General features: G+C 41.0%; 2 protein-coding genes across 2 annotated transcripts; one reads left to right on the forward strand and one right to left on the reverse strand.

Annotated features, from left to right (window-relative positions):
* Positions 1 to 4,333: 4,333 nt before the first annotated feature.
* On the forward strand, positions 4,334 to 8,177 carry dlx1a (distal-less homeobox 1a). Its single transcript, XM_080903517.1, has 5 exons — positions 4,334 to 4,498; positions 5,027 to 5,095; positions 5,398 to 5,989; positions 6,290 to 6,489; positions 6,816 to 8,177. Exons 3-5 carry the CDS (start codon positions 5,680 to 5,682, stop codon positions 7,065 to 7,067), a joined length of 762 nt encoding a protein of 253 aa, XP_080759643.1. The 5' UTR covers positions 4,334 to 4,498; positions 5,027 to 5,095; positions 5,398 to 5,679; the 3' UTR covers positions 7,068 to 8,177.
* A 4,675-nt stretch (positions 8,178 to 12,852) lies between these two features.
* dlx2a (distal-less homeobox 2a) lies at positions 12,853 to 14,961 on the reverse strand. The gene is made up of 3 exons (XM_080902117.1): positions 14,399 to 14,961; positions 13,781 to 13,965; positions 12,853 to 13,624 (listed from the first exon to the last, which is right to left on the reverse strand). Exons 1-3 carry the CDS (start codon positions 14,715 to 14,717, stop codon positions 13,298 to 13,300), a joined length of 831 nt encoding a protein of 276 aa, XP_080758243.1. The 5' UTR covers positions 14,718 to 14,961; the 3' UTR covers positions 12,853 to 13,297.
* Between the last annotated feature and the right edge of the window lie 2,823 nt (positions 14,962 to 17,784).

A 17,784-nucleotide genomic window follows, 5' to 3' on the forward strand; every position in this document is an offset into this window, starting at 1 on the left:
AGCTTCTGCATTCATGGCAAAGTCTAAAGGGCATGTCAGTCCTCCTGCCTCTGAGAGAGGTAATTATCCTTTTCCTGTCAGAGAACAACAAATGATAGCCAACTATGGGGGTGCATTTTCAGGAGCTGAAATTTGTCAAAAGGAAGGAGAAGGAGGTTTAATTTTCTGGCAGCTGCATATCTACTTTTATCATGTTTTTTTTTCCCCCACTGGTCATTTGTTGCTTTTTTTTTTTGCTCTTCACATGAGCTCGCACAGTGTAGAGCTGTTTGTTTATGTCTGCGAGCTTCTGAGGGTGTATTTATGTGCCCTGCATTAACATACCTATTTATAGTCCTGCACTTTCTTACAGTCATCTTTTTTTTTTTCTGTTGTGACCATTTCACAGATTATATATTGTCCAAGTAATTTCCCTTTCAGCATCTGTGTTTTTTACCTTTCAGAGAAGGCAGTGAATGGAGGGAAAATTATCACAATTACTCATATAATTGAGCCGTCTTTGTAGCAAGTGCAGCTTCAGTAGCCCCTTTTTTCCATCAGCCAAAATGGTTTCATTATATGGGTTTTTCATATTCCCTGACACAGGGCTCTGGTGAGGGCCTGGCACGTGGATGAGATGCAGGATGAACAGAGCGAATCATTAAGGTCACAGTAGGAATAATTATCCCAGCTATGGAAAGAGCATCTACAGCCTTTTTTCTCCCCCAGCACAAATGCAATGTCCACGGCTTTTAGTCACAAAGAACTTTGTTACAAATGGAGCTTCCACCTTCTACTTATACAAAGAAGAGAGGGGGAGAGCAAGACTTGTATCAACATGACAATTTTCCATCATTAAGACTAATGACAGGCACAGACTGTGGGGATCAAGGGGAGCACAAAAAAGAGAGGCGCATTCAGGTGTTGGCTGAGTGCTGACCTCCTTCCTGTCTTTGTTGGAGACTTAACTCTTAACAAAAACTAAAAAGGGTTTCAGACTAAAGGCGCAGTGGCAGCTGAACGTCAAGCAGCCCAGCTCTCCATGGGCAAATGACTTAATTGGCGAATTTGCATGTTTTCCATTTGTGGGGAAATTAATTCAATAAGGCCTGCATGTAAAGATGTTTAATCAATCGTTGTTTTACTGTAGGTGAAATAATTCTCCGTTATGGATGCATTTTATTGATTTCTACCCCTGTCATCCATCTCTCTCGCATCACTGCGCAGACTAAGACTTTAATTTTTCACTCATTTTTTTCTCCATCTAATTTGTTAACGTGAAAGTGGAGCTTAACAAGTGGGACTCTGCAATATGTCCACAAGTATGAAGCATCCGCCTGACACTAGTTTCTTTTACAGTTTAGCTGAATTAAGTAAAAGTCATATTTTTCCAAGTCCTCTCTCCCCAGCCTTCCCTCAGGTAATTGGTCATTTTGCAGCCAATTTTGGTCAGGTTGGATGCTTGCTGCCATGGCCTGACCCCTGCTGCTGCTGTAATGGGGACAGCATTTCTACCAGTTCACTAGGAGCCTTTCCACACCGTGACCCCCAGCTTTCTGAAGAAAGAGCTGCTCTGAGCACTGAGATGGAAAGAAAAAAAGGAGTTTGAAATGTGACTTTTCAGCTCTGCAATGAGCCACCTTAAGTCAGTCAGCCAGCATATTAGAGGTATATTAGGGAGGCCCTGCTGGATATGAAAGACTTGGACATCATGTTTTTCCACAGGTGTGAAAATCAAGAAAGGATATTTTAAAAACAAGCAAATATATAAATATATATATTTTCAATTTGATTTATTGCCTCCAGGCTTCAGCACTTATAAGAGTGTCAGTCACTTCCGGAGCAACAAGTCCAGATTGTCCAGTTCCTCCCAAAGTGATGAGAAGCAGGAGCTCATGAGGTCACCAAAGCCTGAAAACAAACAAAAATAATGATTGTTATCCCGAACAATTTCTTAGTTTCATTTTTTTAATTGTTTAATTGTTTAAACAAGGAGAGAAAAAAACATTTTAGTTTGCTATTAAAATATGACAAAGTGCAAAGTTAACTTTGTCCTGCTTATAAACTGTCAATTAAAATCAAATGAGGAACACAAGCATGTTTTAATTAGGATGTGAAATTGAATGAAAAAAGTCACATTTATACAGGAAGAAAATGAAAATGAAAAACTCTAAATATATTTTAAAATTTTTCATTTCACACAACATAAATGATGAGCTGATAAAATATACTGTCAACTCCGATTATCACACAGAAATGCACCATTAGCTATTAAAACATATTCTGAGGGAAAAAAACTGACACCAAACAAATTTGAGTTCAGCTGTCCAAAATAAATTCTGCGTCCTTCTCTGTTTTATATAAACAGTCAAATAAAACCCAACATGATTTCATCTTCTCCCTCTTGACCCCTATGATAATGCAATAAATTAACCAATGCGACAATCTTGCCTCTCAGATACTATGATTCATTTTTTGTTGTTTTTTTTTGTTTACACGTAACTCGGTAAACAAAATCAATTCGCATTTTGATGCCGCATTGAACATGAAAATAGACATTGAATCGAATTAATTGTAGTGCATCTAGTTTTCGTTCATTGAGGCTGCAAATTACAGGATGGCAGCGCGAAGCAACGCCAGAGAAGAAGCAGGACAAAAGGCAATTTCACTTGTCTGATCCGCTGCCTTTAAAAACGTGAAATGCAACCTTCGTATAGTTTGACATTTCTGCTGCAGATCACTCACCGAATTGCATTTGGATTTGATGATGTGCTGAGGCCTGCTGTATTCATCTTTATTATTATTATTATTAATAATAAGATTTTACATCAGTTATATTGTTAGTGCTGTTTGAGATATCTGTGCCCTATAACCATTTAGTAAATAATAATAATAGCAATAAAAAAAAAAAAGAAGGATTTGCACACTTCGGAAATAATTCAATATTCTCAGAAATTCTAAAATCAGAAGGAGGGGGAAATATACATATCCTAATAGGCATATTTGATCTTTTGCAGTTTAAGGAAGAGGAATTGCGATTTTATTTTATTTAAAAAAAAAAAAGGATTTAAATTTCCCTGCACCTCCAGTGTTGGTAATTAATCATCACTCCCATGCAGAGCCTGCAGGGTGCACAGGGAGCTGAGCCTCCACACAGCATGGATGCACAGTTTACCAGCGCACCGCGGTCGGGGTAATATTTGGCGGCTGTTAAAATGTGGGTTGGTATGGCAGTTGAGGAGGGCTTTCTATCACCGGACTGAAATGAAGTCTGTGACATCTTGGCCCGTTTACCCCACCACCACCACCATCACCACCACAAGCAGCAGCAGCAGCCCCCCTCTCTCTTTCTGTCTCTCCACCTCTGCACTAACCCTCAGGTGAAGAGCAGCAGGTGTTAAAACACCCTCAGCCACAGAGCTACTCACTCCTAATGAGTCCTGCCTCCGCGCTCCATCCATGCATGGAGGACTTTATTTTTAGTGTGGCTAGTTAGAGCCGTGCTGCCCCGCTGCAGGAAGGACCGCTGTGGCCTGCGCTGCCCTCCTGCCGGCGTGCGCAGGAGTCAAATTATTAATGAAAGCGGTAATATTATCACCGCGCCTGCCTCGTCCGAGCCACACCGAGGATGGCTTGAAAAAGAGAGAGAGAGAAAAAAATCCCCCTTAAATAGGAAATAAATAGTTGTCAAATTAAGTTTGTAAATGTTTGATTCTGCAAGAAGGATCAATGGGATGAATATAATTTATGCAGGATGTTTTTCTCCTCGTCTCCAAATGACATAAAAATCTCTCATTATTATTGCTATTATTAGGGTGTTATTTTACATTTTTCTGCAAATTCTGCCTCTATTCTGTTAATGGTTTTGCTTCACAGCTGTCTGTAGATACTATAATCGTGGGAAAATAATGACAGTTATCAGTCGCACCCACCAAGTACCCATAAAAATCTGTCCTCTGTTCTGGAAGATGATAATTATTGGTTGTACTACCATTATCATTGTCGTTGTTGATAGAGGAAATCTTGAAGCATTTTTCGAAAGTAATTCCAGAGAAATCACTTCAAATTGGCCTATTTTAGGGGGGACAAGGGACCAGCTTTCGTTATAGCCTAATATTTCACAGAAATCTTTAAATTCAGGCATCCGCAGCCGCCTGGCACATTGTGGCACACGCGCCGTGATGTCAGCGCCTGCATTTTGATAACACATTTTGCAACTTGCTAGTTCTGCTATGAGTTCAATTATGTAATTATACTGATAATCACAGTGACGGAATTTAACTGCCTTTAATTTGTTATTCAGGTGGAGATGGAGGGACTACGGATGGAGCAGCCAGGCTGTGTTTCTGCTCTGCGCAGACACCAGAAGAGAAGCAGCCTACAAATGAAGCCTAATAAAATGAAGAGCTGCTGCTGCTGCTGGATACTTTCTTCTTCTTTCAAGTGCATCCCGCGGAGGCTCCCTGACCCCGGATGATGCGGATTTATTTGCTTTTTTTCATGACTTAAAAAAAATTGAGTAAGTGAACAGATATGTATGTGTATCTATATTTTAAATTGCAGCTCCTGTACCAATTTGAATTTTGTTCTAAATCTGCCGCTGAGGGAAATTGCCTCCAGTCTTTTCAGTAGTAAGTTCAATTAAATCAAACGACAATTATTCTTGTTAGGCTGTGGGAGGCTGGCCGCACCCCATCCTCACTTAGATTCATAATAATCAAAGGTGGCGGTGTTTAACTAAACTGTGATCAGTAAATTGACTGCGGCAAAAAGGGTGCGTAAAGATGTTTGGAAAGCATTTAAATGCGACTAGAAAACGTGTCCATCCGGCCTATAAAACAGGGAAAAAAAAAAAAAAAAAAAAAGATGCGCAAAAATAAAACCGCAAGTTTGCCTAAATTTGCAAGACTAAATTTGGAAACTGTAGTTTAAATACAAGCAGTATCCCCGGGTTTAATTTAAAGGGATTGCTCTGCTACATTTGCCGTAATATGCTGTGATGCTGTGTTGTTGTTTTTTTAGTTGGTATTATTCTTGTCATCATCAGGCCTCAGACAGAGAAGCTTCTCATTTCACATCATTGCAGACTTTGCTGTTTCAGTCCTTCTGCTGCCAGGTGAGACCTCAAGTTGCACTAAGTGTTAAATACATGACTAATTACAGGCCTACTTATGAAAATTGAACGCTAGTGTTATGCTAATACGCGTTCACTCCTGATGCAGCATTGGGAGCTGTGATCATCATCTTAAGAAAAAAAGGCTTTAATGCAGAAAGAGCAGCCGAATATTTAAGTTTACTGGCCTTTTTTTTTTTTGCAGTAGCAGTATCACTACTACAAATAATAATCATGTTATTATGGTGAATCTTGACATGTCAGGAGGAAATCTGAGGTTTTGCGGTTTTCCTTGACTTTATCAGGTTCTTCGGACCTAGCCCCAGCGTCACCAATCGGCTTCCCTCTTGGAGAGAGTGGACCAATCAGCGACAGTCTTGATGAATATTCATGAGTCCGAGATTCAAACCTTTGAGCGAGTTTGTCTTGGTCCACAGCATCATTCCTAGGACTTTTCACGGGCACAAACTACATTTTCTTATGAATGGAAAGAGAAAAAATCTGTTCGGCTTAAATTGGGATCCGTCCTTCACTGAGATCATAGAAGGAAAACAACAAAAGCGAGACAAGGGGAACCGCCAGAAGAGATGACAATGACTACGATTCCAGAAAGTCTTAATAGCCCTGCCTCAGGAAAAACCGTTTTCATGGAGTTTGGACCCCCGAGTCAACAAATGTCGCCTTCCTCCATGTCTCACGGACACTATCCCATGCACTGTTTACATTCTGCAGGTCACACACAGCACGACAGCTACAGTCCAGCCTCGTCGTTCCCCAGATCCTTGGGTTATCCATACGTAAATTCCGTCGGCAGCCATTCCACCAGTCCATATCTCAGCACAGTACAGACTTACCAAAACAGCTCGGGACTCACGCAGACACGATTAGAAGATGCAGGTAAGTGTGCCACAGAGTGCTCTGGATCCTAAATATCAACTTTCTGTGCTGGTACGGCTTTCCACTAGACGGTGTAGGCAAAAAAGACGACCCAGATGTGGAATTAGGCTTGGTAATTATTTATTGCGTAAGGCTATAAACAATGTATGCAATTAAGGGTAATTATACCTAAAGTACAGCCTGTAAAACTTGCGCTGCAGTATTCATTGCTGTGCAGCACTCTTTGCTACAACTGTCTCCTCATTTTTCTCCCCTTCTCTGCTTCTTCTTCTTCTTTGCTTTCTTCTGTGTCTCTGCCAGCGCCAGAAACAGAGAAAAACACAGTGGTGGAAGGCGGAGAGGTGCGCTTCAACGGCAAAGGGAAAAAGATTAGAAAACCAAGGACTATATATTCGAGTTTACAACTTCAAGCCCTGAACAGGAGATTTCAACAGACTCAGTATTTGGCGCTACCGGAGAGAGCTGAGCTCGCAGCGTCGCTGGGTCTCACCCAGACACAGGCGAGTGTGATCCGCACACACATAGCTTCACTGCGCAGCTGCGCCAACGACGCATTTCTGCACATTTTTAAATGTTTTTTTTTATCTCTCACAGCATACATTCTTCTTCTTATTCTTCTTCTTCTTCTTCTTATATTATTATTATTATTATTATTATTATTATAGACTATAATTTATTTAGTGTTGTTTATTAATAAAGATAATTTATATTTTTTATTATCATGTTTTGCTTTTCACTTTTCACGTGCGTAAAACCGCGTAAAATGGTTATATATATTTACATATATTTTAATGTCTCTCTTTAAAAAATATATATATATCTGCAGGTAAAAATTTGGTTTCAGAATAAAAGATCCAAATTCAAGAAGCTGATGAAGCAAGGCGGTGGTACGATCGACAGCAACGCTTTGGCCACCGGCCGTGGACTTTCCAGTGGTTCTCCCTCGGTGGCACCTGTCTGGAGCTCGCCGACCACCGTGAAGACTTCAATGGGCACGACCGGATCTTACATTCCCAGCTACACCTCATGGTATCCAACCACACACCAAGAGTCTATGCAACAGTCACAGCTCATGTGAGCAGAGAGCTCAGCATCAGGATGGTGAAAGGCCCAGCAGCCGCTGAGCGCGGCTCAGCATTGACAATGCACAACAAACAACAAGATTCCCGGAGTTTGCTGCCGCATCCCGCCAGCTGACACAGAGGCCTCCTCATACCGAAGACGGCGAGCAGAGATACAGAAGAAGAGAAGAGGTCAGACAGAGTGAAAAGGCGCACAATGCGCCAGAGGGCAACCAGTCCGTGACCGTCCCTGACAGCGGAAATCGCAGACAAAAGGATCATTTGTTTTTTTTTGGCTGCTTTTGTTTGTTTTTTGTTTGTTGTTTTTTTTCCAAATGTCGGTTTCTGTTTGTTTTCAAACTCATATTTGTGTGAACACTTCGGTTGTTGAGCTGTAGGCTACATGTTTATTAGAAAACACGTGTTTGTTTACGCCAGATTGTCGGGGCCCAAGGTGATGACGGCCTTAAAAGTCAATTTGCATTCATCGACAGTTAAAAGGGCCACTTAGGCCACAGCAGAGTTTCTCTAACCAAATAATTAACGATAAATTCCAGCGGTAGCCATCAAGCCGCTCCACTCACAGCGCATTCAACCGCAGAGCACAGGGTGCTGTGCGCAGAGCCTCGAGATGCTACTATGTTGTTTCTACGTGTTTGTTATTTAAGTTAAATTATTCGGGCTAGTTTTTTCTGTTTGAGGTCAGTCTGTGTTCAGTTTGTAAGCGTGTTTGAAATGACAACACTGTGTTGTTAATGCTGCACTAACGCAAGCAAAGCTTTTCTATGCCGTGCCCCGATGTTATGTGAAAAATGTAAAAGGCCTGACGATTTGCTGCTTTAGAAAAAAAATTGTCCTGAGGGTGAGCAGCTCATTTGTCACCGTATTTTGTACATAATTTTCTTTTTTCTGTTCCTTTTTTTGTGCTGTATACTGGATACGCTGTGAAACAGGGTTTAGGCTTTGTGTAGCTTACTCGTCGAAATGTGTTTAGTCAACATAGGAAATATTTAGTTTTGTATTGATCACCTTAATTTATTTATCTGTTTCTGAAGTTTATGTACATAATGTGCAAAGTTTCAAAAGCAGTAAAATATGATTTAAATTATGTCAAGAACGGTGTCTGATTCACCCCACCTCTTCCTCCACCATACCGCCATCACCACCACCCCTCCATCCTCCTCTACCCACCCTGGCCCCTGAAAAGAAAGGCTTCAGCGTGGTGCAGGTTTAATGCGAGCTGACACAAAGGAGTATCATGTTGGCTATTGTAGCAGACACCATGTGAGCGCGTTTGAATTAACTGCAAAAGGGTCCTCGTTTAGATTTATGGTCATGTCTAGCGTTTAGCCTGCATGTGTTTGTGCTGCTGCTCGCTGGCTGCAGATGTTGTCAGACCTCTGGAGTCAAGCTCAGAATTAGAAATCTGGCCTCGCATGTAAAAATGCATCAAGACAGTGTTGTTACGAGGCCTAGTCTCTGCAGTGTGTGTGTGTGTATATATATATATATATATATATATATATATATATATATATATATATATATATATATATATATATATATATATATATATATATATATATGATTTAACCACCACTGTGTCATTCAGCAAAATCGCCTTTCAGCCCTTTCTTAAAGATAACCTCCTTTCTGTTCTACTCTTTAACGATCCTCACTTTTTCACTTTTTCGTCATGAGAGAGATCAATTGGGTGTGTTAAGTGAATAATTGCTCAAGAGGCAGGTGCTGCAACAAGAAAAAAAAAAGTCTGGCAAAGGGCGGATCAGATGGAGATCAGTGAGAGTGAAAAGTTCAAAGGCCTTCTTGTTTGTTTAACACGGCCGAAGGCTGTGGTTAGAAATAGCCATCTACATGGGAAAAAAATGAAATAAATATTAATAATATTTTAAAAAGAAGAACGAGATCTGTTTTTCGCGCGCATTTCGGTGGTGATATAGGAAACAAATTCATTTATTATAGTTGGATTTTAGCAATATTCATAGAAAATCAAATAACACTTGGATGCATTGGGGAAAAATCAAAGTAAACGATATAAGTAATTAAGTAAATAATGATTTGAATAATTAATATTAAATTAAAGTAAAAAAATAAAAATAAATATTAACATAAATTAAAAATAAAATAAAGAATTGTAAAAATATATTACAAAAATTAGAGTTTTGTATGTGCCTGCAAAGAAAAAAATTCAAAAAACAAAACAAAGAAAGAACAATTTTTTTGATGCACGGATGTGCTCGCTCTTGCAGCTGTCACAGCTCCATGAATAAATAAATGTTATTATAATAGCAAATTCGGCCTAAAAATATTATTTTCTGGCATCTGCGAAGTCCGTTTAAACCTGACTCAAGCCAACATCCAAAAAAGTAACCAACACAAGATTATTATTATTATTATTATTATTATTATTATTATTATTATTATTATTATTATTATTATTATTATTATTATTGTAGAACACGTTAAACTAGTAAGCGTGAGTAGTAGCCTTGTTTTTTATGGCATGCTTTGCTTCGATGCCGTCTCCTTTGTTATTCTAATACAAATCTTAAACATGTAGAGCTCTTTGTGTGCAGCCTCACATTTACAACAGGCCTTCGTATATTTCGATACCATTAGGAAAGCAGAGCTGCTGCTGCTGCAGTGAACATAAATCTGCCTACCTAGCCTTAGAAAAGGCGCAGCTGCACATCCAAGAGGGTCAGTGTTATTTCGCTGTATTCTCCCCTTGATTATACGAGCTGAGCCCATCAAACCCAGCATAATTACAGTAATTTCGCCCTTATTTATTCTAATGCAGTTTCCTATCTCTGAGGTAATTATGAGCAATTTTTTTCGCACCGAGGATCTTTCTGCGTTGACAAAAGAGATAGCGCTCTGAAAGACATTTTCTGCTGCAATAGGAGGGGAAAAAAGTGAAATAGGTGAGGTGCCATTTCGTCACCGTTCCCTTTAGACTTAGCCTATGTATAAGACTGACAAATTGCTTGCAGGTGTACATCACCGAGTTGTCAATGCGAAGAGGCTTCAAAATGAGCAAAGCACAATGTAAGAGTAACGAGTGCAGCGACTATAAAGAAGAACTTCTCTGTCTCCTCTTCCTTGCATCTTCTCTCCATGTGAGCGGCTTTCTAAGCCATGGGAGATTTCAGCTAAAAGAAGCTCCTCGGTTGCACTTTAACACTGAAGTTGGATGATAAAATAGTCCACGTGTAATATATTTTTCTTTACCCCTCCTGCTTCTTGAGGATCTAGTCTTTGAAACGGCATCAAAGAATCAGCATCATTCACGGATGAGAATACAAATTAATAAAGGCTGTGCGCAATGAAAGAAATGGACAAATCGAGCCTCATTGCGCACTCGGCGAAGCCCCTAAAATGTAAGAAATAAACATGTGGTACACACCTTTCAGCTTGAAATTGAAGAGACAAGCTTGCCCTCTCTGGATTTTCAGATATCAGCATGGAGGCAGATCAGCACCACCAGCAAGAAGCAGCAGCAGTCCTTCAGCACAGACTCAAGACGAGCGCTTAAATCCCACAAAATGTGTCCCATGTGTCGGTCTAAGCTATAGCAGCAGAGTTCAGAATATGACTGAAAATGTCTGCTTTATTTCCCCTCTTTATAGCTGATGGGGAAAAAAATGTAGATTATTAGCATAAATGTTTACTCCTCATTACGCTGATGACATTGTGCACTCGAGATCTTGGTAATCTTTGGGGGAAATTATGAGTAATTTTTTAAAATTTAAAGCAGCAGTTACCATGCAATTCAGGCTAATTCTGCGTAGGCTCCACACGGATATAATTACCGTCGAGTCAAGATGTTAGGCTAAAAACTATGCATTGATATTCCCATTTATTATGTACATACAACTTTGACAATGTTGATGCTTGAAATAGCGGGAAATTGTCTTGTGTAAAAATTACACCCCATATTAGGACATCTAAAATTGCGAAGAATTATATAGTAATTGCAGGCTTTCAGATTTGAAAGCCAGAATGCTCAAACCAGAGCAAATTTGGATGAAATTACAGATCAGGGTATAAATTAGGATAGGGGGGTATGGCATTTACAAGTTGCCCAGAGAAATGCAAAAAGTATAAACCACAGCAGCTCTAATCCATGAATGAAATCACAGGGAGCAACAGAAAGCACCCAGAACACCCCCCCCCCCCCCCCCTTTATTTTATTTTATGACGCAAACAATAAATTAAAGCAAGCAAAATGTGTTATTTTGGAGCATTTTTTAAGTGCACGCTTGTACACTATTTGCAACACTGATTTTTTAGACGTATGTACATAGGGGGGCTGCATGTGTCTGATACTGTCAGCCCTAGGGGGGGGGGGGGGGGGGGGGGGGGGGTTGGTTGGTGGGGGGCTTCATCATGCAGATACAGCAACCGCTGACAAGCTGCAGTCTTAATTATGTACAAGGAAGAGGTCCCACTTTATGGCCTGTAGTCTTTTGAAGAGAAGCGTGTGGGACCATGCACCGTATATCACCATCTTTGTGTGGGAGCCATGTGTAAATAACACGAGCCCCGCTCTACCTGTCTGTTGGAGTCAAAACATCTCTAATAAACATTTTCTCAATTAAATCTATAATAAAACAGGGTTTCCTGCATGGCTCCAATAAATTGTTTTTTTGGACGTATGCCTGTGTTTTCCATGTTGCCCACAGGCCCTACAAGCAGCCAAATAATGTGGGTCAAGCTGCTCGTCTTCGAAGATCAGAGACCTCGCTTGTGAGGCGTGAGAAATGTTTCCATGATGTTGTAGCTGCAGGCTGTCTTGGCTCTCGAGTTCCTGTCTCTTTTCTCTTGTTAGGTTGAGTTCATAAAACGTCTGGAAAGCGGCTCTGTGACTCCACAGAGTCTGACGAGCTTGTGCTCATTCATACCCACCCTCGTCTTCTCCTCTCGCATGCCAAGGCGTGTTGATGATGTTGTCGCTCTAAGCTCGGCGTGCGCCCCCCGGGCCTCTGTCTCTGCTTGCCTGCCTGCCCGAGCCTCGGTTCGGATAAGCAGCTGCTGGCGGCAGTCAGAAGTAAATTTCAACCGAGACAACTCAGGAGTCCCCCTGGATGCCCTGGAGCTTGTCCACGCTCGTGATATAGCACCACAAGACCTTCATGTAACTACAGGCTACATTTTTACAACAAATTGTTTCCTAAGATTTTTTATTTATTTATTTTTAAACCCATTTAATAAAAAAAGGCACAAAATTAAATTAAATGAATAAATAAATAATAATAAATAAATCTTAATGCATCGACATGCCTTCATTTTCTAAAATGATTTATTTTTATTTATTTACTTTTTTTTTTGAGAGGGTAAATCCAGCTTTAGTGAACATAGAATGTATTTATACACACATACAAACTCGGATGCAAATGCACAGAAAACATTTTATTTAAATAAAATCTGGCCATATATGAAACACTGCTAAAATAAATAAGACCAGAACAAAAAAAGAAAATACAATTTAGTGTTGATACAAGTCAGAGGGCGGGACAATCAGTAGCTCACGGTGGTTAATGGATGAAGAGCCAGAAAAAGACAAAAAAATAAAAAATAAAATTAAGTCAAAGCGAGGTGGGATATGAAAAAAAAGCTGTTGTAAAATATTTACAAACGTGGATCGGAACACTTATCCCCCCGGACTATTCAGATGAACTACGTGAGGAATGGATAAAGGTAAGCTGGTTTTGTTTTGATCGCACAACATAAATGAGGTCATATTGCAAAAAAGGCACCATACAGTTAACTTGTGCTACATTTGTGACAGGTTGTCCTGCGATTCATGTTTTATTTTATTTTATTTTTTTGCAGGGATGGCAACACACATAAAAAAGGAAGAGAAAAAAAACAAAAGAAAGAAGAAGAAAAAGTGACGTCCAAGTAAAAGTATATGGGCTCGCGCCCATGCTGTGATTGCTTTGGGTAATAGTGGTTCATTCATCCCTCACATAAACAAAATAAATAAATACAAAAATAACTGTAGAAATCTGAGTCTACCATTTGTAAGCACGAAAACTGGCAAGGTCCATAAACCTGTCTGGTTCCATGAAATCTCCTAGATGCTGCGCGTAAAGTTCGTATGGTGCAAGCACGAGGTCTGCAAAATGAAGGTAATGGCATTTTATTTTCTCTTTATTCACCAGTATTGTCCGATTTACACCCGACGTTTTCTCGTTCTCTCGCTCGCTCTCTCTTTTAAATTTCAGAATATTGTCCCAGCGCTTATGGCGGAGTTGTGGTGATGCTGAACCAGAGGAGGCTGCAGATGCGTGGCAGAGTTCGTAGTTGAGTACCAGGAGTAGTTTGCCAAAAACGACGAAGGCGCAGTTGTGTTTGGAGGGCTGCTGCTCTGAGGTAAACTAGAGCTGACATTGTTCATTCTTTGAGTCTGTGGAAAGTCCCAGGCGGTAGTTGGTGGAGACGTGCACGGGGGAGATTCACTGGAAGCAACATGTTGTTCTGGGGGGATTTCTCCACTTTTCCACAGCTTCTTGAACTTGGAGCGGCGGTTTTGGAACCAGATTTTAACCTGAGAAAAAAAGAAAGAAACTAATTTAAGCTTAAAATCGATTATAAGCGATATTTCCCCCTTAAATCCCATCTTTGTCAGTTTTAATTTGTTTTCACACTGAGACATGCAGTGGATATTTGACAGCACATGAGCCCACAGATGCAGACTACCCACCTGTGTTTGCGTAAGGCCCAGCGACGCTGCCAGCTCGGCCCGTTCTGGTAGAGCCAAATACTGAGTCTTTTGAAACCTCCGTTGAAGTGCAGCCAGTTGGAAGCTTGAGTAAATGGTTCGAGGTTTCCTGACCTTCTTTGGTTTTCCATTAACCATCCGGATTTCTGGCTCGCTCTCATCTTTCTCTGAGGGAACATTCAAATGCAATTCACGTTAGGCACGAAGGGTTTGGGCATTTTTCAGTGTTGCAGAACTGCTAGGCGTATTTGCACTGTTGTCACTTTAGGTTTGTCAGATTTGTGTACCCCAAATACCTTAAACCTGATTTGATTAAATTATGTATATTTATAAGGCCCTACTAAAAAAATACAAAAAGCCAAAATAGGCCACTTTGTGGATCTGTAGGCTCTTTCTTTGGAAATAAATAAAACAGTTTATCGTGTTACATATTCATACAAGAAAAATAAAGCATCAATACATTTTAGTCAGATAATAATATTTTTGTCAAATACTGTGCATACAAATTAACTCAGACATGTTCTGCAGTGCGTTTTGGTCAAAGACAAAGCCACTGAATACATGCAAAATGCTCTAAAACGAACTTGAGAGCTCGCCTACCTGTGTCTGCGGGAGTTGGCGATGAGTTGGAGCCATAAGAACCGTATGTACCATACGATGAGTTGAAACCGAGGTCGTATGACTTTGCGTTATATGGCACAGAACTCGTGGCGCTGCTGTGGTACTGGTAAGTGCCCAGTTGTCCAAACGGTGACCCGGCGCAGTGCCCAGGCTGCTGGCCGTTGTAATAGCTGCTGTCCGTCGCCGTGGAAACCGGCAGAGTCGGGGACTCCTGCGATTTGTGCAAGCTGTGGTAATTGCTTGAGGTAATCTGGTTCGAATGCATATCAGTATTTAAGTTCTCGAAAACTCCAGTCATCTTGGAACTGGGGGAGAGCAGCCCACTAACCTATGCGAAAAAAAAAAAAGAATATCGCAAAAATCGCGACCTAGGCGATTGCGCGACAGGCTGTAAAGCACGACTCAAATCTTGCACTGATGACACCCTTTCGTGAATCAAAACGCATCCCCGTGTATACCTTGGCAAAATCAGCGCAAGGTGTGTCCTTCTCACAGTGGCCTGTGATTATCTGCTACGGTCGGCGGTGGGAGCGCATTTATGAGAGAGTGAGAGGGAGAGCTACTGTGTCTGAGGCAACCAATGAGTAAGGGCTGCACGACTGACTACTCCCCACCGCGTCCACCCTCCATTATTTCTTCAGGTCTGTCTGTCCCAGTTGTCTGCGGATAGTTTTACATAAAAGCATCTCAAAAGGTTTAGCCTGCAGAACCAGGCCTGATCTCCACGCGCAAACTGCCGTTTAAAACCAGATGAATATTGATTTTGGACAATGGATAACACCTACTGCACGTTAGGAAAACGATGCATTAAACTGGGCCAAGAAGCAGTTTTTGGCTTGCAGCACAGTGTATGTTTTTTGTTGGAATTTGTTTATTAAAGCTTAACAGTTCTTTATAGTAAAAAAAAAAACCCTGAGCAACAGTAACACTTTTCTTCTTTTTTGTCAGAAGCAAACTAGATAAGGAGGGGACTGTTTAAGGGAAATCTCAAGGAGCTGACACAAAACCAAACCTTGTGGATATCGCCTAAAGGTGAAGGTTTTGTTGCTGTGGAGAATAACTACAGCGCCACCCAGAGGTCATAAAATTTACTTGTTCACAAAATCCCTTTTGTTCACTTACCTCTCTTTTTCTGTCTGCGCACAACTCTAAAAATAAATAAATAAATAAATAAACTAATGGTGATTTAAGCTACGTCACATCCGCGTGAGGAGTCCAGGTGTGTTGGTCGTTTGACACTGTGATGCGTTCAGATCTCCCGGAGATCCTGGGAAAGTTCAGGTAGTGACGGAGCGGAAGTGCAGTTGTCGCCATAAGATGGCAGCATAGTTCCTTTTATTAACACGCCTAAAGCCTAAAGCAGGCTGCTCTGTGTTGATGAGGTTAGCACCAGCATGCATCTCCACAAAAACAAGTCTCTCTCTGGAGGTTTATAAAGAAACCTGCACTGAACTCTGGCTACTCTTTATATAGTCATAAAGTGAAAGCCTAGAGATGAATCATCTCTGATAGTCTCCTCAGTCTCACAACGTATAATACATAACAACCACAAATACTGTCAAAATACCCTCAGAAAGTTCAACTCAAACTCCACACGTAAACTTTGTGCCACAAGTTGCTTAGATGTGTTGCTTAGCAGCTAACAGCTGACTACCCAGTCAGTTAAAAGAAGAAGTTTTTAGTTGAAAATGCACAAATCATCATATCTTTAAATAGAAGCCCACAAGGATTTCACAATCTAGTTCCCAAAGTTTCTAAAAGTAAAATGGGAGCAGAGCATTGTAGCTCTCCTCTCCTCTCCCTTGTGGAACCAGCTTCCAGTTTGCATTCAGGAGACAGAAACCCTCTCCCCTCTTTGAAGACTAGACCTAAAACTTTACTTTTTGGCAGACCTCATAGTTAGGGCTGGATCAGGTGACCACCCCTTTTATTTGCTGCTATGGGCTCAGACTTCTGGTGGACTTCTGACACACACTGAGCATTTCTTCTTCATTCACTCCTTTTATTTGTCCTTATTTCTCTTTGTGCTTCTTTTCTTTCTTCTTCTTCCTCTCCCCACCTAACTCACCACAATAGCTAGCTATTCCTTCCTGAGCCTGGTTTTGCTAGCTTTCTCTTCCTGTTAAAAAGGGAGTTCTTCCTTCCCACTATTGCCCATTTCTTTATAATACTGGATCATCTGACTTTTTTGAGTTTTTAACTCTAATCTTGTTGGTTCTTTACCCTGCAATATAAAGCACCATGAGGTAACTGTTGCTCCAAAGTGGCCCTACACACACACATATATAGTGCTATATATATATATGTATATATATATATATATATATATATATATATATATATATATATATATATATATATATATATATATATATATATATATATATATATATACACTCAACAAAAATATAAACGCAACACTTTTGTTTTTGCTCCCATTCCCCATGGGATGGACGTAGAGACCTAAAATTCATTCCAGATACACAATATAACCATCCCTCCCAAACAGTGGTCACAAATCAGTCCAAATGTGTGGTAGTGGGCACATCTGCTATATTGAGATAATCCATCCCACCTCACAGGTGTGCCACATCAGGATGCTGATCTGACATCATGAGTAGTGCACAGGTGTACCTCAGACTGCCCACAACAAAAGGCCACCCTGGAATGTGCAGTTTTTTGCGCTATTGGGGGTCTGGGGACCCAGAACCGGTCAGTATCTGGTGTGACCACCATTTGCCTCATGCAGTGCAACACATCGTCGCATGGAGTCTATCAGATTGTCAATTGTGGCCTGTGGAATGTTGGTCCACTCCACTTCAATGGCTGTGCGAGGTTGTTGGATATTCGTGGGAACTGGTACACGCTGTCGTATACGCCGGTCAAGCACATCCCGAACATGCTCAATGGGTGATGTGTCCGGTGAGTATGCTGGCCATGCAAGAACTGGGACATTCTCAGCTGCCATCCGCCCTGAACAATGTGAACCATGATTCATCCGTGAAGCGCACACCTCTCCAATGTGCCAGACGCCATCGAATGTGAGCATTTGCCCACGGGCATGCAGTTGAGCGTCCCTGAGATGGTTTCTGACAGTTTGTGCAGAAATTGTTTGATTGTGCAAACCAATTGTTCCAGCAGCTGTCTGGGTGGCTGGTCTCAGACGATCTTGGAGGTGAACCTGCTGGATATGGAGGTCCTGGGCTGGTGTGGTTACACGAGGTCTGCGGTTGTGAGGCCGGTTGGATGTGCTGCCATATTCTCTGAAACGCCTGTGGAGACAGCTTATGGTTGAGAAATGAACATTCAATGCACGGGCGACAGATCTGGTTGACATTCCTGCTGTCAGCATGCCAATTGCACGC

The sequence above is a fragment of the Rhamphochromis sp. 'chilingali' genome (genome assembly GCF_963969265.1).
Source record: "Rhamphochromis sp. 'chilingali' genome assembly, chromosome: 14".
NCBI classification, from domain to species: Eukaryota; Metazoa; Chordata; class Actinopteri; order Cichliformes; family Cichlidae; genus Rhamphochromis; species Rhamphochromis sp. 'chilingali'.

What these genes read in the sequence shown, in the direction of transcription:
- dlx1a (XM_080903517.1), top strand. Translation starts at nt 5,680, where the DNA reads ATGACAATGACTACGATTCCAGAAAGTCTTAATAGCCCTGCCTCAGGA. An exon ending in GACACGATTAGAAGATGCAG is followed by an intron (nt 5,990 to 6,289) that starts GTAAGTGTGCCA and finishes TGTCTCTGCCAG; the next exon opens with CGCCAGAAACAGAGAAAAAC. An exon ending in TGGGTCTCACCCAGACACAG is followed by an intron (nt 6,490 to 6,815) that starts GCGAGTGTGATC and finishes ATATATCTGCAG; the next exon opens with GTAAAAATTTGGTTTCAGAA.
- dlx2a (XM_080902117.1), bottom strand. Translation starts at nt 14,717, where the DNA reads ATGACTGGAGTTTTCGAGAACTTAAATACTGATATGCATTCGAACCAG. An exon ending in GCCAACTCCCGCAGACACAG is followed by an intron (nt 13,966 to 14,398) that starts GTAGGCGAGCTC and finishes ATGTTCCCTCAG; the next exon opens with AGAAAGATGAGAGCGAGCCA. An exon ending in TGGGCCTTACGCAAACACAG is followed by an intron (nt 13,625 to 13,780) that starts GTGGGTAGTCTG and finishes TTTTTTTCTCAG; the next exon opens with GTTAAAATCTGGTTCCAAAA.